The sequence below is a fragment of the Eurosta solidaginis genome, chromosome 4 (assembly GCF_040869045.1).
Source record: "Eurosta solidaginis isolate ZX-2024a chromosome 4, ASM4086904v1, whole genome shotgun sequence".
Taxonomy (NCBI): domain Eukaryota; kingdom Metazoa; phylum Arthropoda; class Insecta; order Diptera; family Tephritidae; genus Eurosta; species Eurosta solidaginis.
In genome coordinates, this window is record NC_090322.1 from 127,620,801 (window position 1) to 127,647,201 (window position 26,401).

At 37.4% G+C, this 26,401-nt stretch overlaps 1 protein-coding gene across 3 annotated transcripts; it reads right to left on the reverse strand.

Annotated features, from left to right (window-relative positions):
• Positions 1-1,159: 1,159 nt before the first annotated feature.
• Tango10 (transport and golgi organization 10) lies at positions 1,160-26,401 on the reverse strand. 3 transcript variants are annotated; one of them, XM_067782888.1, is made up of 7 exons: positions 26,302-26,401; positions 22,866-22,993; positions 22,474-22,794; positions 21,931-22,408; positions 21,453-21,656; positions 1,792-1,949; positions 1,160-1,715 (listed from the first exon to the last, which is right to left on the reverse strand). In XM_067782888.1, exons 1-7 carry the CDS (start codon positions 26,384-26,386, stop codon positions 1,458-1,460), a joined length of 1,632 nt encoding a protein of 543 aa, XP_067638989.1. In that variant the 5' UTR covers positions 26,387-26,401; the 3' UTR covers positions 1,160-1,457. The 3 variants fall into 3 exon arrangements, with proteins under 3 accessions (XP_067638989.1, XP_067638990.1, XP_067638991.1); XM_067782889.1 differs by lacking the exon at positions 26,302-26,401 and adding an exon at positions 23,064-23,192; XM_067782890.1 differs by having other exon boundaries at positions 1,569-1,711.

Genomic DNA, 26,401 nt, shown 5'->3' on the forward strand with positions numbered 1-26,401 from the left:
TAGCTAAATCGGATAACGAACACGCCCACTTTTTCAAAAAAAATTTTTTTAAATCAAATTTTAACAAAAAATTGAATTCTTTACAGTATATACATATGTAAATTATGTCAACATTCAACTCCAGTAATGATATGGTGCAACAAAATACAAAATAAAAAGAAAGTTTCAAAATGGACGTGGCGGAGCCATAAGTTGAACAAAAATTTACCAATCCTTATGAAATTTGGTAGGGGCATAGATTCTATGACGATAAGTGTTTTCTGTGAAAATGGGCGAAATAGGTTGAAGCCACGCCCTCTAGAGAAAACTTTGTAAAATGGGTGTGACACCTACCATATTAAGTAGAAGAAAATGAAAAAGTTCTGCAGGGCGAAATCAAAAGCCCTTGGGATCTTGGCAGGAATACTGTTCGTGGTATTACATACATAAATAAATTAGCGGTACCTGACATATGGTGTTCTGGGTCACCCTGGTCCACATTTTGGTCGATATCTTGAAAACGCCTTCACATATACAACTAAGGCCCACTCCCTTTTAAAATACTCCTTAACACCTTTCATTTGATACCCATAACGTACAAACACGTTCTAGAGTCAGCCCTGGCCCACCTTTACGGCGATATCCCGAAATGGCGTCCACCTATAGAACTATGGCCCACTCCCTTTTAAAATACTCTTTAATACCTTCCATTTGATACCCATGCCATACAAACACATTCCAGGGGTACCCTTGGTTCATTTTCCTACATAGTGATTTTCCCTTATTTTGTATTCAAAGTTCTCAGCTGAGTATATAATGTTCGGTTACACCCGAACTTAGCCTTCCTTACTTGTTAATGAGAATTTTAATTAAGTTAGATCAATTATCTATGTGCATAATTTTCACGAACTATCTTGTAGGTATAGAAAAGAAGAATATGATGACATCGAAATCCGCAAAGAGCTCCATGGACACTTATAGCGTTTTGCGTCATCATCAAATTTATCTTCAAAATTTAAAAAATTTCATATAATGTATTTATTTACAAAATGTTCCGGCTTTGATTATAAAATAAAAAAAAAATTAATAACTCCAGTAAAGGATTGTACACGAAAACAAAAGCATGAACTCCTTAACAACAAAACAACAGCTATTAACGAATATATACCCAATTTACACAAACATTTCAACTTTTATTGCTGCTTAGTATTTTGTTTAATTGCATGTAAAAAAAATCGTTGAAATTAAGATTTAAAAAAATAGTGCATAAGTCATTAAATTGTTGCAAAATACTTAATGCATGCAGCATTATATGACTTAATAAATTTTTCAATTAAACGTACATACATAAGTACACATTTTCAATTTAATTACGTGAAACTGACTCAATTAAATCCAACATGTCATTCATATGCACTAACAGTGCAACTGCATATACACACATACATAAGTATATATATTTTAAATAAATTTGTAATTCACTTAAAATCAAATTGCGGCGCGTCACGACACGTATACGGACCCATTGGCGCTATAATCACTTGTATCGACAAATTATTGCGCTCAGCGCCTATTAGATGTGGGCTCAATTTAATGGAAGATAACGCCAACTCATCGTACGGTATAAGATTGTCCATATTCAAAACGCGCACCTTATTTGAAAAATATTCGGTACGTTCATGCACAGTTAGAATGTGATCGATTTTATTTTGTACACCTGTAATTAATACAGCTACCTAATACAAAAGAGAAAAATTGTGAAAATATGCATTCGTATCAATATAAAATATACATAATTCGTATTTATTTTACCTTAAAACGTTCCTCGTCGAGTTGCGGATATTTGCATGTAACGCGCAGGCGTACAGTTTTCAATGCAAATTCCGGCACATCTTCCCCCCAAATTATTTTCGCCTTATTATATTTGACACCGCGTGGAAAGAATTCTATTTCCCATGTTATGGTGTGATCTAGAAAGTATTAATAATATCTATGTATGTAATACTTGTATATTGCTACTAGGCTGGGTACACTCACACAAACTACTGTTAACACAACAACGACAACACACTCACAAACATCAAAGTGCCGATATATTGCTGTTTAAAAGTTTTTGTGCAAGGATGTGCAGTAATGAATATACTTGGTATTGGTAATTGGTCAATGACAAGTATTTGGTAAATAGAAAATTTAATTAGTAAGTACAATTAATATTTATAAAATTAGTAAGTACAATTTAGACGTTCAATGAGCATACTAAACAATCTAAACTAAAATGTCAAATTTTAAAGAACAAACACATTTCGACTTTTCATTTTATTGTTCTTTATTGTTCGCACAGTTTTGACGGTTTTTTCCTAAATTGTTGCAGTGCTGGAAAGTTCCGGTATAATATTAGTTTAAGTATCTAAATTTTAAGCGAACTCGCACCCAACTTAAGTATATTGTTACGAATTTTGGGAAATTCCTGATTACTTTGCAGCTTCTGTTAACGTTTCAATCGCTATAATAAATACTCAAATATTCAGTATGCAAAATGTTATTTATTTACAACTCTACTGTGGCAGTAGTACAATTACAACACTCGCGTACTTCACTAATAGCGTGATAAAATCATAAAGATAAATAAAATCAATATTCCTCAGATTGCGCTGCTTTTATACTCTCTGTTGCCTCGTTCGCATATCTCTCCAAGGGTCTAGACTTTTTACGAACAGCCTTCTATAATTAATGCTAATTAATTTCTCTTTATGTATCCGGTATTTACATTTGTCTTCTGATAATACGCGTGTATATGTGTGAGTAATCTCTTTCGGTGTTAGCTTTGCTGTTTGCATGTATGTGTGGCTGCTTGCTTTGATGTTTACATGCACATATATATGTGTGGTTGCTTACTTTGCTGTTTTTGTGCATTTATTTAGTAGCAGCACAGTGATGCATCAAAATTGCTAACATTCGCCACACTGCCCTCCACCTAAGTCTGGTAGTCCCGATCAGACAAATTTCCCAATCTAAACGTTGTCAGCCTTTCCAAATGAATAACTTTTACTTTATTTCGTGGTTTGTTAATGGTTTGTATTCGGTAACCAACATCGTTGACCCATTTTACAACTTTGTATGGGCCTTCCCAGTTACACTGAAACTTCGGGGACAAACCTTTCTTTCGTTGTGGGTTGTATAACAGCACCAAATCTCCTTCCAGAAAACCTTCCGAATAAATTGCTTTATCATATCGGGCTTTCATCTTATCACTCATAATCCTGGTTCGTTGTCTTACAAGATCGTGTATCTCTCTAAGCTCTTCTTCCAAGACACCAGTGGATTTCTTGACATTTCTCTCCGCATCGGTATCTATCCCAAACTTCAAATCAGCTGGCAGTCGAAGGTCACTGCCAAAAATTACCTTTGCGGGAGTTTGGCCCGTTGTCTCATGCACTGCCGATCGGTAAGCCATCAAGAATAAGAATATGTGTGTATCCCACTCTTTATGGAACTCGTCCACTACTTTCCTCAAGTGCTCCTCCAAGGCTCTATTGAATCGTTCCACCATTCCATCGGAATGAGGATGCAACGCAGTTGTCCGTGTTTTTCGAATGCCTAATGTTTCCGCGGTTGCTAGTAGGAAAGGGACCGGCAACATAGGTTAGGTTAGGTTGAACTGGCCGGTCCATGAGGACCTGTTCTAAAACTGGTGCCAAAAGTGACCAATCTTAGCTTTATCATCAACAGTAGCTTGACATGCGAAGATCCCGTAAACTCTATTGTCTGCAAAGTTTACAATCTATTAAGGAACCTTCGAAGTTCAGCGGCGTTAACTACGCCCCATGTGAGGAGAAAACTTGCAATACAGCTAATTTCGCCGGTCATATGCTACTCCGAACTGGTCTACAGCAAGCTGAACTCCCATTCTGCTCATAAGATCGATGTAGCTTTCATCAACGTTACGCGCTATGTGTTCGAATTTGACAAATTTGTTCATATTTCCAATTGGAGAACACGATTACTAGGGTGTGAAATAGCTGACTATCTGAAGGCCAGATATTGTATTTTTCTGTACAGACTGATTATATTTAAGGAATTTCTAATTAAAATTTTCTATTTTGCGTAATAAGGTCAACCAACCTACCAACTTTCTTTGGTAATTAATTATCGCTTTTTTCGGTTTTTCGAAATTTTCGATATCGAAAAAGTGGGCGTGGTTGTAGTCCGATTTCGTTCATTTTAAATAGCGATCTGAGATGTATGCCCAGGAACCTACATACCAAATTTCACCAAAATTTACTCAGGTTAACGGACAGACGGACGGACTTGGCTAAATGAATTTCTTTTTTCGCCCAAACCATTTTGATATATAGAAGTCTATATCTATCTCGATTAGTTTATGCCGTTACGGATTACCGTTATGCGAAAAAAATTAATATAGTATATAAATCACCGCCAGGTGGCGCAAGAATCGAGATATTCGAAAAAATCGTATTTGTGGTAAGATTTAGCTCTTATTTGGAACAAATATTACATACAGAAATAGAAATCGCTTTATGGAAAAAAAAAATTCCCATCAAGGATTGAGATATTAAAAATACTTGTATTTGTGGTCCGATTTGGCGCCCTAGATTAATGAGGAGTGTGAGGACTAGCACCTACCTACCTTATTATTTTCTAGCTTTTAGTATCATTATTATTTAATGTAAGTATTGTTTTCAATAAAACCGTTTAACTTATAAATCTTTTTTTATTATTTTATTCTTGTGTTCTGACCAAACCTAGATTTAAGAATTGTCTATATTTTTGCTGTTCGATATTCTGTTGTACTATAAGACTTATGTTGTCGTTGTTGTTGTGTTAACAGTGCTTCGCCCCATTCAATGGGCACGATCATTCACAATTGTCATCAAAGTCCTCTAACGGGAGTCCAAGGAAACTTGTAGTTTCAACACGGGCAGACCATAAGGAGATTGGTGTTAGAGGCGTAGGTTCCACATTACAATTGAAAAGATGGTTGGTGTCATGTGGGGACTCATCGCATACAGGACTTACATTACGTGTGTCGGGGCTGATTCTGGACAAGCAAAAGTTTAACCTGTTACAGTATCCAGAACAAAGTTGGGCCAGAGTGACTCGTGTCTCCCTTGTTAGTGTGCTTTCTTCTTGTACAAGAGTAGGTTATTGTATATTAATAACAGGGTTCATCGGGCGTGTCCTGGCAAAAGCATTTACCGATTCTGTATGGATTTGGCTAAGGGCTACGTATCTGGATCAAACGGCAAGTGCCGGATCTCGTCATAGTTCTTATGAAGATATTCCCTTAATCCCCATGGAGGTGTTTGTTTGCTAGCATGTCATGGTTTGTGACAGTTTAGCAGAAACTGCCTGTTCAGCATTTTGTTGTGCTCTTTAATGTTGAGGCCTTTGGCCTCACTATGTACCTGTTGTTGTTGTTGTTGTTTTTGTTGTTATTGTTGTTATTGTTTTTGTTGTTGTTGTTGTTGTTGTAGCAGTGCTTCGCCCAATCCAATAGGTGTGTCCGATCACAAATTGTCATCAATATCCTCTAACGGCAGTCCAAGGAAACTTGCTGTTTCAACAGGGGTGGCCCATAATGAGAGGGTTGTTAGAGGCATTGGTTCCACAATACAGTTAAAGAGATGGTTGGTGTCATGTGGGGACACGTTACAAGCAGGACATATGTTTTGTATGTCGGGGTTGATTCTGGATAGGTAAGAGTTTAACCTGTTAGAGTATCCAGACCGAAATTGAGCTATAGTGACTCGCGTTTCCCTAGGGAGTGTGCGTCCCTCTTCTGCAAGTTTAGGGTATTGTTCTTTGAGTACAGGATTCACCGAACAATTCCTGACATAGAGGTCTGACGACTGTTTGTGGAGTTCACTGAGGACCTGCTTCTGTTTTTTGGATTCGTACGGCTGTGTTCTCAGGTGCCATATTTCCTTATAATGGTTGCGGAGATGACTCTTTAAGCCCCTGGGCAGTTTTGGCTCATCAATCAGATGTCTGTTGGGATGCTCAACAGGAACTGTTTGTGTAGCAATCTATGTAATTCAAGTTTATGAAGAAAAAAATGTTTTGTCATATTTTTTCAGTCGAAGATTTTTCTTACCATAATTTAAACTTTTCTGTATCGCTTAATATAATTTCAAATAAATTATTATTATAAAACCGTGAGATTATAATAGGTTATGGGCGAACTAAAAGATCACGGGATACTTCAGTTTAATGGTACTGGTTTCGACGACTAGCGATTCCGTGTCGAAATGCATTTTGATGCTCTTGGTTTGGGCGAAGTTTTAACGGGCTCTCCTCCAAATGAAGAAGCGGCGAAGGCAGAATTTTTAAAGAAGGACAAGAAGACCAAAGACTTGTTAGTTGGATTTATTCATAACGATTGTTTGGGATATGTTCGCGAAAAGACAACGACTAAAGAAACGTGGGATAATCTCCAAATTAGTTTTGCACGAAAATCAATTGTGCGCCAGCTGTTGGTGCGGAAGCAGCTAGCAACGCTCCGCATGAGGGAAGACGATTCTGTGATCAGTCATTTGAATATTTTTGAAAATTTGGTGAGACAGCTGAAGATGGCGGGTGCTACAATCAATGAAGAAGATCTGTTGACGCAGTTATTTTTAACGTTACCGGAAAAATTTGATCCGCTTGTGACTGCTTTGCAAAACTTAAGTGATGCTAAGTTGACGGTTAGTGTTGTAAAAGAAAGATTGTTGGCAGAAGAGATCAAGTTATCTGATCGTCATCAAAGGGATTATTCTGAGAAGACAGCATTCAGTAGTAAGAAATACTTGAACAAGCCTTCAAGGTTTCAAGGCAAGTATTTTAAATGCGGAAAAGTTGGTCATAGAGCCAAAGATTGTCGGCAAGTAGAAGCTAGAAGAGCAGTAAATAATAAAAAAGCTAATAGTATTTGTTTTGTTGCTGATCGTGGAAACGATTCGCAGAAAGATTATGGTTCAAACTTTAAATTTAAAATTGACTCTGGAGCGAGTGACCAGATGGCTAATGAGAAATGGTATTATAAAAATCTAATTAAATTGGATAACCATGTTCTCATTGATGTAGCTAAAGATAATCAGACTCTAACTGCTAGATATTCAGGGCAAATCAGTGGGTTGTATGAAATTGAAATAGAGGTTAAGCGGTCTTCTACTTCTTCTTGTGACGACGAACGGTCGTCAGCATTAATGTGTAATCAGGATAAGGTTAAACTTTGGCATAAACGATTTGGTCACATTGGCCAACAAGCATTTGATGATTTAATTACCAAGTAAATGGTAAATGGGTTAGAAGAAAATAGAGAAAAATTTTATTTTTGCGATATTTATGTTGAAGCTAAACATTCTCGAGATTCTTTCAATGGACATCGTGTTCGAGCTAAACGGCCACTTGAAAGGATCCACTCTGACGTATGTGGACCATTTGATCCTGTTGCATGGGATGGACCAAAGTACTTTGTTTCGTTTATAGACGATTATACGCATTTTGCATTCGTCTATAATATTAAAAAGAAGTCCGATGTTTTTGAAATGTTGAAGCAATATGAAGCTGTGGTAACTGCTAAATTTGGAACCTCTATATCGAAATTAACTGTTGATCAAGGTAGGGAATACTTTTCCAATGATCAAGAAGGTTGGTACAAAAATAAGGGGATTCAAGTGGAATCAACGGTTGCCTATTCACCTCAGCAAAATGGAGTAGCCGAGCGATTTAATAGGACTTTGTTGGAAAAAGTTAGATCAATGTTGATTGAATCTAACGTGCCAAAGCGAATGTGGTATGAAGCGGTATATACAGGTGTATATATCATAAATAGTAGTCCAACAATGTCATATGATGGTTTCATTACAGCAGCTGAGATGTGGTATGGTGTAAAGCCAGATGTAAGTAAATTACGTATATTTGGTTGTAAGGCATTCGCATGGATACCCAAACAGAAGAGGAAGAAGTTAGATTCGAAGAGCTTTAAGACAGTAATGATTGATTATGTTGCTAATGCGTATAGACTGTGGGACATACAAAGTCAGAAGATATTAATTGCAAGAGATGTCGTTTTCGATAAATCAGTTTTCCTGTTTAAAGAGGAAGTATTTAACAAAGCTGATAATAAAGAAATACGTATTAAACGCTACCACGAGCAAGAAGGGGAAAAAGATGATGAGGTTCTCGTGGCAGATGGTGTTTCTGATTGTGTTCCAGTACGCAGAGAAATTTCCAGCGAAGAGATGATACAGCAACAACAACAACAACAAAAGCCACAGCAGCAAGAACTAGAGCAGGAAAATGAAACAAATACATTTAATGGCATTGTAAATGAGAATGATGAAGAAATTCCTTCAGAGAATAACGATGTTCCAAATGAGCATAATCTTAGGCGTAGTGAACGAGAGCGCCGAACTTCACGTAAGCTGTTTGATTATTGTATTGGGTATAGAGCTACTTCGCCTGCCTATACTCCTACAGATTATCCTGAAACATATAAAGAAATAGAAAGTAGAAGTGATGTGAGTTATTGGATGAAAGCTGTTGATGAGGAATTGGAATCTATGTACAAAAATAATGTCTGGGACATAGTATCTCCTCCGAAGGATGTTAAGCCACTTAAAAGTAAATGGATTTTCCGAGTAAAAGAATATAGGAATGGCAATCCAACTCGTTACAAGGCTCGTCTCGTAGCGGAAGGTTTCTTGCGAAAAGAAGGAATTGATTACAATGAAACATATGCTCCAGTAGCCAAACTTACAACAATTAGAGTTGTGCTAGCAGTTGGTGTACATGAGCATTTGCTGTTTCACCAACTAGATGTAAAAACAGCAATTTTACATGGTGAATTGCAAGATATTTATATGGCTATTACAGAAGGCATTGAAGCAGAACCAGACAAAGTGTGCAAACTACGTAAATCTTTGTATGGGTTAAAACAAGCACCACGATGCTGGAACCAAAAATTCAATAAACATTTGTTAAGTATAGGATTCAAAAGATCAAATCATGATTATTGTTTATACACTAAATTTTCTAATGGTGATTTCTTAATTGTAACAATGTATGTTGATGACCTCCTTATTGCTGGTAAGCCGATTGCTTCTATTAACTGGTTGAAAAAGACTTTGAATGAAAAATTTGAAATGTCAGATTGTGGTGAATGGAAATATTTTCTGGGAATTAAAATTGAGAATTTTGGTGATCATATTACTTTATCACAAGAAGCTAGTATTGATAAAGTATTGAGAAAATTTGGAATGGAAGATTGTAATAATGTGCGAAGTGCTATGGAAAAAGGATTACAACTATTGCAAAGTAAAGAAAAATCCAGTTGTGACAAGCCCTATAGAGAATTGCTAGGGAGCCTAATGTACTTTATCCTTTGCGTAAGACCTGATATTTGTTTTTCAATTGGCTACATGGAGAGATATCAGCAGAATGCAAGTGAAGAGCATTGGCAATGCCTAAAGAGAGTTTTGAGGTATCTCAAAGGCACCAAAAGAAAGAAGTTGATATTCAAGGAAACTCTTAGCAAGCTTCTTATTGGTTTCGCTGATGTAGATTGGGGAAGTGATGTGACTGATCAGAAATCAGTGAGTGGTTTTGTATTTCAAGTATATGGATGTACGGTTTCTTGGTCAAGTAAGAAACAACCGACCGTTGCGCTTTCTTCTAGCGAATCAGAATACATAGCATTGAGTGCGGCAGTAACTGAATTAGTATAGTTACATGGTTTATTGAAAGACCTAAAACAAATCACAGATCAAGCAATAGAAATATTTGAAGATAATAACGGATGCATTGGAATGGCAAACACTTTTGAAATTAAACGCACAAAACATATTGACATAAAACATCATTTTCTACGAGACATGATTGCAAAGGGCATGATAAAACTGACTGCAATCAATACCGAAGATCAGTTAGCAGATTTATTTACAAAAGCTTTAAATACAAGTAGATTTAATAATTTATGTTGTAACCCACTCAGCATTTAGGTGATTAAATTTTGAATTTCCCTACATATCAATACAATTTGATTACACTTTCTGACTAAATAATGAGCACTCCCCAAAGCCTTCGGGGAGTAACCTAATCGCTACAACAACAACAACAACAACTAAATAATGAGTTATCATACAATTGAACAAAAGAATTAATCAAATATGAATACTTTTGATCAGGGATGCACCTTAACGTTAAGCTAATCGTTTATCAAAAAATTTCCACCGTTTCCGTTGAAACACTTCGAAATATTATCGATAAAGAAATTATCAAGATAAATTGTATCTCGTTTTTAACCGAAACGAAAAGCTTTCGTTAACGTTAAAAAAGTTAACGAAAACGTGATACTTTATGTTTGAATTGTGCTGGCAATGCTATAGCCATGGTGAAGCCGTAAGGTGGCAACAACGAGCGCACATACACACACAAACTCTATGTAATTTGTTTGTGTAATTCGTTGGTGGTAATGTCAAAAATACTCTGAGAAATGTTCGTACTGTCAAAATTCATGAGAAAAGTTGCAATCAGCTTGGTTAATACTTTCACCTTTAATGACTCCGCCATCAATCAGCTTTGCCAGCATAGTTTGAAATTAATAATCAACATAAACGATTTGATTTCGTTTTGATATGGCAGAAAACGAAACGAAATCATTTCGTTAATTTGACGATCTTAACGTTAATAAACGAAACGAAATGACTTCGTTTCGTTTATTAACGTTGATTATCGTAACGAAATGATATCGTTTCGTTGGTTAAGCTTGCCTGCTTTTGATGATCAAAAACTGAATATAGCTTTTCAATCACAAATGTGTTTACTTTAGGTGATTAAAAATTTTTAATCATTTTCCATTCAGCTTTCTGAATCTTTTCTGACTATCTTTGTTGACCGAATAATGAATTTTATACTTGTTCAAATTTTACTTTTCATTGTAGATCTTATTTTTTTCACATACTCACATTTTTTCAATCATGAAGTTCAGAAAAAATATATTAAAATTGTATTCTTCAATACAAAAAATAATGTAAATACTGCTCCTAAGAAAAGATGTCCCCAACCATTTCTCTACCTTCGGCTTTACAGAAAATACAAATCTAACCATTAGACAATATAAAGGTTGTGAACTATTTGAACCCCAGGTAAGTGAAACTCTCTTGACATACATATGTATGTACCTGGATATGGCTTCACCATCCCGTACCATATCGTATTTCAAGATGTTGAGGATCATAGCTGATGCTGGATGTTGTAGTGGAGGTGTATATCGGTGAGTTCAAATAACTCACTTCCACATGCTTTCCTCCCCTGATGAAATAAGATTTCTATGTAGTATCTAATTTTGAATGAGATATGAAGAATAAATGCATTATAATCGCATTCAAAAATGATTCAAAAATTTCAATCAAAACAATTGAAATATGATTAGAAAACGACTGTGAAAAGCATTCAAATATTAATCTAAAATAATTAAATCTCAATCTTACAATGATATCAAATATGACCAAAAAGCGTTTCGAAGTATGAATCATAAATGGTTATTCAAGAATAATCACATTTATGGTACATTTTTCTCCCGACGATACATAAATTTTCGAACAGAAAATGCTTTCAAATTTGAACGTTTTTAATCATCTTGGGGTATGATATTTAAATATTTTTTGATCAAAATTTTCAAAAAATGCTGGCTGGGAAGCTAGGATTGCATGATTGACATAGCGGAACGATACAAGGTGGCAGCATGGGGACATACCAACAAACATAAATAAAAATTTCATGTACTTTGTTTTTGTAAATTAGATGGACAAATGTCAAAATCGTACTGCGCCGTATTTTGATGTATCAAATCAAATAAAAAAAGCTTAAAATCAGCTGTTCCATGCTGCCACCTTGTATCATTGCGCCATGATGATTGAAAAGGGGTGTTGAAATTGTAGCAATCTATGTAATTCAAGTTTATGAAGAAAAAAATGTTTTGTCATATTTTTTCAGTTGAAGATTTTTCTTACCATAATTTAAACTGTTTTCTGTATCGCTTAATATAATTTCAAATAAATTATTATTATAAAACCGTGAGATTATAATAGTTTGGTTAGCATTTCATTTCTCTACTTAATGGGGAGTATTCTCGCCTTATTGTGTAGATAGTGTACTGGGGACATAAGAAGACAACCCGTTGCGGTTCTGAGGGCAGTATTTTGGCAGACCTGTAGCTTCTTCCAGTGAGTATTCTATAGGCTTCCCGACCACCAAGATAATTTGCGAAGCATGCAATCGGCTGGCAAATTGCTTTGTAAGTGGTAATGAGCGTTTCTTTATCTTTTCTCCAGGTAAGGCCAGCAAGAGATTTGAGGATTTTATTACGGCTCTGGATTTTAGGTACAATTGCGGCTGCATGCTCACCAAAATGTGGATCCTGATCAAACGTCACACCCAAGATTTTGTGGTGTAGGACAGTCGGTAGCGTAGTGCCATCGACGTGGATGTTCAAAATGATCGACATTTGGGACGTCCATGTTGTAAATAAGGTCGCCGATGATTTAGTCGGTGATAATGTCAGGTTTCGCGAGGTGAAGAAACTAGGGAGATCAGGTAGGTAGCCGTTTATTCTGTTGCAAAGCTTATCGATCTGTGGGCCCGGGCCTGTGGCCATTATTGCGCAGTCATTGGCGTAGGAAACGATAGTAACTCCTTCTGGTGGCGAAGGTAGCTTTGATATGTAGAAATTAAACAAAACTGGTGATAGGACACCACCCCTGGCATCCCTTGTTTAATTCTTCTTGGATTTGATGTGCGTTTCTAAATTGCACCGATGCCTGCCGACCACCCAGATAATTTGCGGTCCACCTTTTAAGACTTGGGGGAAGGGTAGACCCTTCCACGTCTTGCAGTAACGTTCCGAGGTTGACCACATCAAAAGCTTTTGATAGGTCTAGCGCAACGAGTACTATTCTGTGGTGGGGGTTTTGATTTAAACCGCAATTTATCTGGATGCTAATGGCATTTAGCGCGTTGGTTGTGCTATGAAGTTTTCTGAAGCCATGCTGACAACAGGCTAGTTGCAAATTTGCTTTGAAATAGGGGAGCAAAATGGCTTCAAGTGTCTTGGAGATATCGGGCGATATGAATATCCCATGTTAGCTAGTTTCCCAGGCTTTAGTAGCGGGACCACCTTAGCCATTTTCCATTTTTCGGGAACGACAAAGGTGGAAAGAGACAGGTTGAAGACATGTGCTAAATATTTGAAACCCTCTTTCCCTAGGCGTTTAAGCATCGGCATGGCTATGCCGTCTGGGCCCACTGCTTTGGATGGCTTAGCATGACCGATGGCATTCTCAACCTCTTTGGCGGTGATAGTAATTGGGGACGCGCTGAATTGATGTTTATGTGCGTGTCTGTTGGCCCTCCGTCTATCTTTGTCAACCGTAGAATGCATTACATATTGTCGACAAAAAGCGCTCGCGCATTTTTTCGCATCCGACAGCACTTTATCGCCAAAGGCGATGGAAATTTTGTCATTGTGCTTAGGTGGATTCGATAGGGACTGTACGGTGGACCAAAGCTTACCTACACCGGCAGAGAGGTTACAATCGCTTAGATGCTCCTCCCATTTCGCCCGCTTGTGTTCATCCACAAGCAATCTGATGCGTTGGTTTATATCCCATATTTGGGGGTAACCGGGATCCCGCTAAATTTTCGGCCTCCGCCGGAAAGTGAGGCCGAATTTCGGAAATTCTACCGGCGGGAATAAAGCGAGCCGAGACTGATTCAATCACCTTGCGGAAAGCACGCTACCCTTGGCGAGCATCAGTCGGGATAGGGAGGGCAGCAAAGCGGTTGTCTGTAAAGTATTTGTATTCATCCCACTTTCCTTTTATAAAGCTTATGAAAGTGCGTTTTTCGGTGACGATGAAGTCGGCGGTACGCTCGAGCGAAATAAGTATAGACAGGTGGTTGGATGCCAATGTTACAATGGGCTGCCAATTGACGCAGTTTACGAGTTCTGCGCTCACGATTGATATATCTGGCGAACTGGGACAGCTTCCTACCATACGTGTGGGGGCGTCTGCGTTTATTGTGCAGAACGTCGTTTCTTCTATTTGATCCGCCAACATCTCACCCCTGTCTGCCTGCAAGTTTGAATACCATAGATCGTGATGGGCATTGAAATCACCAAAGATAAAGGGATTATATCCAGTGAGTAAGGTGCTGATATTAGGGCGGTATCCACTGGGGCAACAGGTGGCAGGAGGGAGGTAGCAGCTGATTATTTCTAGGTTTGCATCGCCTGACCGGACGATAAGCCATGACGTTCTACGACACTGTCCCTGCGGCCGATGTCGGGATCAAATATATGACATTGCACTGAGTGGTGTATGATAAACGTGAGGCCGCCTCCATTTCCGCTCTCGCGATCTTTTCTGTGGACATTATACCCAGAACAGGTCTGCAGAGCAGATCTTGCTGTGAGTTTAGTCTCTTGAATCGCAGCAATGCGGATGTTGTGCCGCTTCATGAAATCGACTATCTCCGTGATCTTACCAGTTAATCCATTACAGTTTAACTGCAGAATTCTCTGACGACGTCACTCTGGGAGTAAGTGACGGGTGACTACGCCTGAGTTGTGAAAGGCTAGGACGCAACTGCTGGGGCGCTAAGGCGTAGGCTACGGGACGCCCTTGGACGTGAACAGCAAGGAGCCACAAAAGATTTGTAACAGTTACGAGGACGTCGGGTTTTGGGATCTAGCCTAGAACAACCTATCCGATGCAACCATCTTTTGCACGTGACACACTTCCAAGAGTATGATCGTCCTAAAAAGATTATTTTCCGGCAAACGCAGCAAAACCATTTCTCAGGACCGGGGTCAGGAGACGGACCCGGATTGGGTTCGATACCCTCCCGGAGCAGAAGAGTATGGCGCAGTCCTGCTGCAAGGAACTGCTTGGAGGATGACAATTTGTTGGAGGGACACAACAAATTAAATGGGGTTACACTGATATGACAGTCCTTGGTCGGAAAAAATCCCGACTCGCTCCGGTACATAGAGCCGACTGACTGCCTTGGAAAGCACTGCAATGCCGGTCGTGGTGAGCGTTGAAATCGCCAAGGGTAAGGCGGTTTTCGCCACAGAGTAGCGTACTGATATCAGGCGATAGCCACTTGGACAGCAGGTGGTAGGAGGGATACAGATGTTATTTCAGTTCGCGTTACCGTGTAAGGTTGTGCTTAAAATTCCTTGCAGCTCAACCACATGAATAATTGGGACTTGTCACACGTGGTTGATTAAAAATCAGGCATCAAATAAAACGCGTTCGCGTTTAACAATTTTTTTAATATATATCGATAAAACTTCGTTATTAAGCATTTTGTGCAAAAATATATTAGTGCAACCGGGCAAAAATTCGGAACAATGAAAATCAAATAACATTATTAAAATGTTAAAAAAATGTCGTCAACATAGAAATTTAATTTAAAATTATGTGAAATATAAACATATACATAAGTAAAACTTTCGTTTTACATACATTCATAACCTTTCTGATAACTCCACCGAGGACAAATGGAACAAATAACGGGATAGAAAATACCCTTATATATTAATGTACAGTCATGTACACATAAGCAGAATGAATATAAATTCTTTAAAATATAAGACCTAATACGACGAAAATGCTTTTACAAAAATAAGATAACCGAAAAATAAGTACCGCAATTTTAATTGAAACAACAATTTAATTAATTTGGAACAAGTGAAATCGAAGGCGTGTTCGGACGTGTTTTTGTTACCTCCGTGCAAATATTTATATTGATGGACGATAAAGTTTGGTTTTAATATAACAAACTCAAAAACTGAAAATAAGCAACTTTCCAAGAAGTTTGTTCGTGTTACCAATTATTTTCATTATAATTGTGTGATTGCGAAAAAAAAATAAAATAAAAAAATAATATACATCATCGCTGTGTCTTCTGTGTTTATTTTTTTTTTTGTTGCTTCGCGCTTAATTTACATTTTACATTTTTCATATGATGTCTGCTACCTCTGCCAACGTTCCACCTCTCAAACGCCGGTCAAGCAAGGGCTCTCCATTAGCTAAAACAGCAAAATTGGAGGAGAGCGCAATTTTAAGTACGGTTCTTGCTGCGCTTCGTGATTTGGAGGCAAAGGTCCAACAACAATCAGACCAATTGCAACAACATGCGGTCCAATTGCAGTCTCTCTTTGACAACATATCTGGTAAGTTAACTGCACTTGAAGTTAGCATTACTAAGAGAGTTGATGAGGAAGTTGGTGCTTCTAAAGAAAAAGCGGTCGAAGCAGAGATGCGCGTAAACAATTTGGAAGCGTTGGTTGGTGTTTGCAAGAGTGAAATGAGTAACCTGCAAAATCAACTGAAGAGTTTGCAAACTGCGAAAGCGATGCCGGAATTTGCCTCTGATGCGGTAATCTTTGGTGTGCCGCATATACAGGGAGAAAACTTGAAAAGTCTATACAACCAAATCTGCCTGTCGATTGACTTCTTTTCGCTGCAAATAAGAGATATTTTTAGAATTGCGCGCTCATCAACAAATGCAGACAGCGCAATAATAATTAAATTTTATAGTCCGATGGATCGAAATCGTACGCTGCGAGCATTTAGTGAACATCGAAAGCGAACAAAATCTATTATCTCTCTTGCTCCGCTTGGTATTGATGGCCAATTTAGAATATATGAGAGCGTATCACGAGAAAATAGAAAGCTGCTTCAAGAAGCTATCAAGCTGAGACGCGCAGGCAAATTTGTCTCTGTATTTACACTTCGTGGTGAGGTGTTTGGAAGAGTTACCAAAGAGTCCGTAGCAGTGAAAATATCAACGAATGATGATTTAAAACTTTACTGCTGACTATCAGCCGTATGCGTATGCAGTATAATTTACTTAGTTTTAACTTTTGTATGTTTACTTTATATTTGTTTATGCATATATATACTCCGTATTTTCCTACATGTAAAAATGGTCCGTTTAAGTTTCTTTAATCTTAATTTTTGTTTTTTCCTTTTGCCCGTTTTTTCTTTTGTGACTTTGTTTGTTTGTATGGTTGCTTTTGTTTACATTACTCATTATGACCCTTAGCAGCAAGTTGTGTGGTGCGGGCGACAGCAGTCTTGCCATGATAAACATATTATGTCAGCAAAGCAATGGTTTTAATATTGTTAATTTTAACGCCAGAAGTTTAAATGTGTTTGAAAACTCATGTGTTGATGTCATTTGCGTGTCGGAGACGTGGCTTCTTGAGGATCTTGATGATAGACACTTTAATATTAATAACTACAAATTGTTTCGAAATGATAGGGTGGGTAGGAAAGGAGGTGGCGTAGCAGTTTATTGTAGGAGTCACATTAACGTGAAACTCATTTGCAAGTCGGTGGATTCGAGCATTGAATACTTGTTTGTCGAGGTGCACGACTTGTCTACCAAAGTCCTTGTATCTTGTGTTTATAGTCCCCACAAAACCAACAGCCCTGATATGTTATTTGCTACGTTGTCTCGGTACCTTGTAGACTATGACAGCTTAATAGTTTGTGGAGACTTCAATGTTAATCTGCTTGTTCGTGACTCATATAGTAATAGTATGTTAAATTATGTATCTGGTGCTGGTCTAAGTGTTGTCAATAACAATGTGCCAACCAGGTTTGGTGTTAATTGTTGTCCTAGTCTTCTGGATTATTTTATTGTTTCTGACCCTTCAATAGTTTTAAAATTTGACCAGATGCCATTTTTATCAGACCATGATCTTATTTTTTGTTCCTTAGATATACAATTTATCCGCTGTGATACTGGTAGTACCTTTAGTTTTAGGGATTACCGCTTACTTGACTATAATGCTTTGTGTTCTGATTTGTCCTGTGTTAATTGGAGTGATTGTTGGTTACTAGTTTCTGCTGATGAAAAACTTGAGTTCCTTAACAGCAAAATCGTTAATGCCTTTAACATACATGTGCCTATTCGCTCAAGTAGGCCTAGAAATGTTTCGTGTCCGTGGTTTAATAGCCAAGTTCAAGCGGCAATAAAAGCACGTAGTAGGGCATACCAATCGTGGAGGAGGAGTAAAAGTAATGTTGCATGGCTTGCCTATAAAGCTGCCAGAAATATCGCTAATAAGATAATAAGGAACGAAAAAAGTAGATTTTTTACCTCAAGGCTAAACCCTTCGCTACCTCCAAAAACTCTTTGGCGTAATCTAAAAAGCTTGCGAGTATATGGAAGGGACAAACATGTATGCGAACTAAATGCTGACACCCTTAATGATGCGTTTGTGAGTAGTCCTGCTGTAAATCCTACTTCGCCTTTTCCAAATGCTTATTGGCGCTACTGTGGAGAAAATTTTGAGTTCAGGGCGGTATCCGAATGCGACGTGGTAAGGTGCTTACTTAAAGTTAAATCCAATGCCATCGGGGTTGATGGTATACCAATAAAATTTGTAAAAATTATTCTACCATTTATACTGAGTACCTTCACACACATCATCAACCATTGCATCACAACTTCTCGGTTTCCTGAATCGTGGAAATGTGCTATGGTACCCGTCCCGAAGAAACGGCTTGGAAACTCGGTCCGTGATTATCGACCCATTAGCATATTGCCCGCGCTGTCGAAAGTTTTTGAAAGGCTGCTAGCAGAGCAAATAATTTTGCACATTTCTAGAAATAACCTCTTATCACCACACCAATCGGGCTTTAGAGCCAAGCATAGTTGTACAACGGCACTACTTAAAATTCTTGATGACATACGCATACCTTTTGATAAAAACCAACTAACTCTGCTTTGTCTATTAGATTTTTCTAAAGCTTTTGATTCTGTTGACCATGCGTTACTTTCTTATAAACTTAAAACATATTTTGGATTTGCCTACAGTGCTTTGATGGTACTGGAGAGTTACTTAACAGGAAGATCACAACTTGTTAATACTGGTTGCGAAATTTCGGGGACCAAACACCTACCCCGAGGTGTTCCGCAGGGTTCCATTCTTGGGCCTTTGTTATTCAGTATCTTCGTAAACGATATCTTTTCGGTTTGTCAGCACATGAAAATGCACGCATATGCAGATGACATACAATTATATTTGTCTGGTAGTTTCACGGACGTAGCCAACCTCTGTCTTAAAGTAAATAATGATTTATTGTCAGTACAGAGCTGGGCCAATAATAATGGTCTCTGCCTTAATGCAACTAAATCGTTCATTTTGCCCATTTCGAAGAATAGGTCCGTTGATGCCCTTGCCTCACCAATATACATTGGAAACACGGCTTTACAAATTGTTTCTAGAACTAAAAATTTGGGTTTCGTTATCAACTCTAATCTAACTTGTGAAGACCACATCAATACAGTCATGGGTAAAGTGTATACCACTTTGCGCAATCTTAGGCAATCTGCACCTTTCACACCTCCGCATATTAGAAGAAAACTGGCCCTACAGCTTCTTTTGCCAATAATAAACTATTCAGAGCTCGTTTATAACAAGTTGGACTCATGTTCTGCACACAAAGTTGAGGTCGCCTTTAATCATGTAACTCGTTACGTTTTCGGGTTACGAAAATTTGATCATATTTCGGCTTGGAGGTCCAAGCTATTAGGATGTAACATATTTGACTACCAAAAAGCTAGAAGTGTGATTTTTTTGTACCGCTTGATTGTCACAAAATCACCAGCATATCTTTTTGAGAAATTGACATTCACTAGGTCTCCCAGGACGAGTAATCTAGTTGTGCCTAACTTTAACTTCGTTGCTTCGACAAGGCTGTTTTTCGTCAACACCGTACGTATTTGGAACTCTATCCCAGCTGCAATTAGGAATAATGTAAACCAAAGCAACTACAAACATATTATTTTCAGTTATTTTTCTAGTCAACAAACTTAAACTGGGCATTTGTTTTATTTTTATCTTATCTTAATCTAATTTAACCAAAATTTAAAATTTAAAAAATTAAAAATTTAAAGTTTTGTAGTATTGTTTTTGATATGCTTGTTTTCTAGCATCTTTTATTTATTTATTTAAATGAATTATATGAATTATGTTTGTTGTACTACAAAAGACAATTTGTCTTATTGTACTAATGTATTTTTTTTCCGATTAAATGAAATGAAATGAAAATGAAATGAAAATGAAATGAAAATGAAATGAAACTACTATTGGACAAAAACCAACAATTGAATGTAATTTTGTCACTGGCGTGGTGCCATGTAAAAACCAATTTTAATTGAATATACTTTTGGACAAAAACCACCGTCAATTCTAAATGAAAAATAAATAACTTAACTAAAGACAAATTGAATATAACCTGGCGTGGTGCCATGTAAAACCCAGCCTTAATTAAAATACGAACAATAACAAGAATTAATACCAAATCGCAAGCTGCTACACATGGTTCTGGCCTCTATAGTATTAACATTGTGTATCAGTGGCGCCAAAATTACATATACACTTTGATAATAACAACAATCGGAAGAAAGAACCATCTGATATACAACCTGGCGTTATTGACTAACGTCCGTGCCATTCAACCAAACTCAAAAAAAAATAGATGTTAATTATTTCTAGGTCAACATCGCCTGCCCGGATGTTTATGCCTTGACTTTCTAACGTTTTATCCGTCGGCTGATATAGGGTTTAAATATACCATTGCCCCTTGTACGATTTTCCTATGCATGTTGTATCAATCGCAAGTTCGGAGGTCCGATATGGCAGTTAGCTTTGTTTCTTGAATTGCGGCTAGACGGATATTATTTTTATTCACGTAGTCAACTATCTCTGCGATCTTTCCGGTTAACCCATTACAATTAGGTTGCAAAAATAGCAGGGCGCCACAAAGGTTTTGTAGAAAGCGAGGGCGACAAGCGTTAGGTTCTTACTCAGAACAGCCCGAACGGTGAGATAAATCCTTTTCGGACATATGCAGCAGAACCACAGCCTGGGACCGGGGTTAGGTTCAACATCTTCCCGGAGCAGGAGGGCATTGAGCAGTCGAGCTGCGAGGAGCTGCTCCCGGGATGACAATTTTTGGGAGAGACGCAGCAAATTAAACGGGGTTACTCTGAAATTACAGGCGCAGAAATTAATTTGAGAAAATATCTTAATATGGGATTATATTATGGTTATTTGGAATTGAATTTTTATTCCCATATGCGACTAATATTGGAACTAAATTTGTGCGGATTTTTATTTTTAAGCTCGGCGATGGCGTCCATAAGAAGTTCTGATATAAATTCGCTTTGCAAAGAGAATTACTGTCAATTCAATAATGATTCTCATAAACAAATGAATGATTCTGAAATTATTTTTCTTTCGGGATTTGGAATTAATGTCATTGACATTAATTCGCTTTTGAAAGACGTTAGTTTCATTGATATTATTACACATCACCTCATATTATGCTTCAGATTTATTTGAAAAAAAAAATCCTAAACATGCAGAACTTAAATCTTACCATCTTCGGTTTCGGCAATGCTACGCTGTGAGAAGAAGCAAGTGACATAATTCGTATATTTCTCGATTTGATCAAACTCTTTTACATGTACACTAACACTCCACGTATCATTGGAATATAGACGCGGTGTAAATTGCAACTTGCCATCAGATGAATAGCGGACTTCGCGCACACGATCATCTTGCCCAGACTGATAACTCATGCCTAATAATAGAGAGAAGTTTATAAATATGTACATTAGGGTTGGTCGATTTGTGTGAACGAAAGTTAACCGATATCGCGCCATCGACTTTTTGATTTAAAGACTTTGTCGATAACTCTTTTGAAAAAAAAATATTTTTTGGGTATGCGTAGTGGAACTTTTTTTCCTGAGCCCAAATCCTATGGAAAAATCGATGACGCGATATCGGTTAATAAATTGACCCAGTCTAATGTACATAATATTTATTACTTTTCTGGAATTCGCTATTTCACTTACCTATTGCCATTCGTTGTACGATATACTGCTTGTGAAACTCTAAAAGAGGAAAGAGTAATAAGTGTGCCAATTCACGTGGCGTCATCATTGCAAATCTTATATGATCAACAGTTTGTTCAACCAGCTGTATAAATGAAGTATTCTTTTCTTCCACTGTCAGCGAATCATCAATATCGTAAGCTTCTTTGCGATGCAAAAGCCAACGTTGTAATATACCAAACAATTGATACTCACTAGTGACAACAATGTCATTTTGTTGTAGTAATAACACCATAATTGACGTATCTAACTCCACAAAATCTTTAGATTCGCTAACCATTTCCAAATTCCATTTAAGAAAGCGCTTTAATGTTTCGGTCAGCTCTGTATGATAAGGACTAAAAGCGATCGTGTATTGCAACCAAGAAACGAGATAGCCTTGAGTTGCTGCTTTTGCAATATGCTTCATCATATAATCAACGCATAGCTCGACGAGATCCTGCATAAAAATTAAATCAATTACATGTACATCTAATATATGCTTTCATCAAATGTTATCTTTACCTTAACATTATATTTGTCAGCTAAAGCCAGCATTGGCATCACCGTTTGCAATGATATTTTAATTTGTCCAACATATAAATATTTTAGAAATTGAGGAAAAACTGCTGTACAACAAGGTTCCTCGACTAATTCGATTACATGTTTGCGGCACTCATTCCACTCTGGATTCATCAGCATCACTTGAAACACTTCGCTGCTGGCACAAAGTATGACGCGATGTGCGGGATATTGTTCATTGCCCACTACCAAAATAATATCGGACATCAATTGTTCTGCATAGAGATTTGCAATCTTTTCCAGTACACTTTGCGAGTTGTTCATCTATTGTATGAAGATAAAAAATAAGCATAAAATCGATTTAAAATTATAAATATTGAACCACTTAGGCATACCACACTCGAATCCTGACTAAGTTCTTCGCATTCTTCCATTTCAATCGCTGTATTGCTTCTTTTATCTCCGTCGCCACCAAGATTTAGAGAACTATCCATTGCATCCAATTCTGCTACGACCGTTTTGCCTGCCACATTTGAAGCACGAGCAAATATTTTTTGTATTCACAGATGCCCACTACTCAGACTCCTACTTACTTAATTTTTGCTCAAGTAACACTTAATATTTTCCTTGTTATATTTATTAATTTTATTACATTTAACTAATTTTGTAACAAATCTTAAGCTGGAGACATTGGTGCTTTATCGGTAACCGTATCGGTAACCTTATAAAGCCCCCATTACTGATACTTAGCATAGACTTGACTTGACTTGGCGTAAACTTGGCAACTTAGCCACGATTATACTCCACTTGGCGCATAAAATCTGGCATCATAATCAGCGTTGAAATTTTTTTTTAAATAAATGTCAATTTGTATGACAAAATGTCAAAATGAAATGGAAACAAACAAATGGCATCTCAAAATGTAAACGTCACTTAGAACTTACATAGAAAATCAAAATTCAACAGACTTCTAAGTCAAGTGAAGTTTTGAGTAATCAGTAACATGCAATGTCCATTTAACAGAACTGTAAGTGACAGTTCGCAAGCCAAGTCAAGTCTATGCTAAGTATCAGTAATGGAGCCTTAACAGCTGATTCGACCAATCTTATGAGAATCAATGCAATCGATTATTGGTGCCGCTAAAGTCGTAACCGCATCGTAGCCAACCAATTGGGTTTTGGTTTATGCGGCAGTTACTCACGAACGTACGTACCAAAAACATGTCAGCTGACACGACCTATCTTATGAGTGTACAATGTAAACGAAAACTCACCGACGTGCAACGCCCGTACGTACGTAGCCCGGAACGTAGAAATCAAAACAATTTGGATTTTTTCCGTAAGAACGTGTCAGCTGATCGCTCTCTCACTAGACAAAGTTGCCTAGTAAACTTTTGTGCGCTAATTTTTGACCGTTTGCAATTTTTTGCAAAAACACCTAATTAAAGTTTGAAAAATTGTGAAAATAATTCGAAATAATTATGTAAAAGTGCTGATTATAAATATGTAATCTATTTATACTTATTTAATATGTATTCCGGCCTTTTACAATATCAAAAATTAAATTGGAAAAAGTTGATGTTTCCATAAGCATGCATGCAAACTGGCCAATGGCAACAGTGCTTTGTTGTAAACAATACACACACAAATATGTTATGTACATGTACACGGACGCATACATTGATTCCTACGGGCTTGAGAGTTCGGTCAAACGTGCTTCATACGACAAACGCCCGTACGTACGACACACGTCGGTGGGTAACTGCCGCATTACCGTCGTAACGATAAACAGCTGATTACGTTAGGGATACGGATACAGCGATACGACATACGGCACCAATGACTCCAGCTTTATCATAAATCATATTATAAATCAGTTGCTGTCATCCAATACACAATAGAAAATATGAAAGCAGATAGCAAACAAAAACACGAAAGCAAAACAACCAAGGCGAATCCATACTGAATTCGCCTTGCAAAAGAACAGACATTCAACACTGCTGCCCATTGTTTACTATATAGTTTGGCAGCTTAAGTAGAGGTTATGTTGCGAATAGAGTGGAAGGCAGTGGACTAGGCAGTCGAATGTCATATAATGAAGGAATGGTGTTCGGAGATTTTTCAAAGTTAAAAAAAAAATGATAAAAGCTTTAATATAAATAAAACTATTGTTTTAATAACAACAAAAACGCCATATATATTCTGTATACATAAATTTGTAAGGATTATCTCACTTCAAAATTTGAATTAAATAATCTAAAATTTTGTTTTGAAACTGAGTCGAGAACTGTGTGTGTGAATGTGCGAATTTTCACCGATCAGCTGTTAGTTGCGCTACTTGGTAAAATTTACAATGCTGCTGCCATAGTGTAGTATGTGAGTCATCTGTGGTATGTGACAGGGTGTTTAAAGGCAGATGAACTGAACATAAATGCCACGAACCAGTGAGCTGGAATTATTCATCTTTTAAGGTTATTAGTGGACTAATCAAAAAATGAGTATTAGTGCGTATGCAAACAGAGAATACCAAGCACTTATATCCACTAACACACATTTACATAGTCTTGCTTCGTAAAATGAATTACCACGAAGCAGTTCGGTACTGAATTGTCTTATTGAGCAAGAAAGTCAACTGTGTTATACGAAAACACTAAATGGAATAAGTAAGACTAACAGTGCAATAAAATGAATAAAGTCATATCAGTCATTGTTTACCATATAGTTTGGCAGTTTATTTTGAGGTTATGTTGCGAATAGAGTGGAAGGCAGTGGACTAGGCAGTCGAATGACATATAATGAAGGAATGGTGTTCGGAGTTTTTTTAAAGTTAAAAAAAAATGATAAAAGCTTTAATATAAATAAAAATATTGTTTTAATAACAACAAAAACGCCTTATATATTCTATATATATAAATTCGTAAGGATTATCTCACTTTGAAATTTGAGCTAAATAATCTAAATTTTTTTTGAAACTGTGCGTGTGAATGTGCGAATTTTCACCGATCAGCTGTTAGTTGCGCTACTTGGTAAAATTTACAATGATATCAGTCTTCTGACGCTAGCAACACTACGATGTACACGAAACTAAACTGAATACAGCGCCAAAGTAAAGCTGGAGACATTGGTGCTTTATCGGTAACCGTATCGGTAACCTTTTAACAGCTGATTCGACCAACCTTATGAGAATCAATGCAATCGATTATTGGTGCCGCTAAGGTCGTAACCGTATCGTAGCCAACCAATTGGGTTTTGGTTTACCGTCGTAACGATAAACAGCTGATTACGTTAGGGATACGGATACAGCGATACGACATACGGCACCAATGACTCCAGCTTAAAACCGATGATAAACGAAGTATACAGTGTATTACACACGAAATCAACGTGCTACCGAGTTAAAGCGACTATGACATCTGTTTAGACTCAACAATGTCATATATGTATGGGACATATGTGCTACGGGGCACTCATATGTATTTTCTATTTTATATGCTAATCACTCATAGTATTTGTCTGTACTTGACTAAGTACACATTTAGGCACAATTTTTTGGCTCATGACTAAGTGCAGTAATTGTATTAGTACTCTAAGCAGAGCTCTGCCACGAACAAAGCGGTAACGGCCGAGACACAATGAACGTTCTTCATATAGATGAGTTCAAAGCAGTTCTATGAATGCCAGTGAAAGTCCTGTCACATAAGCCGTGTTTTTTTTTTTTTTGCAAGCGTATACGTTTATGTTTGCGCGTAAAAAAAACGCTTATCCTCGCTTGTATAATGCTTAGGAGACCCATCTAGCGGTAGTGATTAAATAACTAGCTAAAGACCCTTACCTAAAATCGGAGACACAAGCCTCTGATGGCCATAATGTATAACATATAGTTGAATCAGTTGCGATGAATAGTGGACACGCACCATTTTAAGAGGTGATAC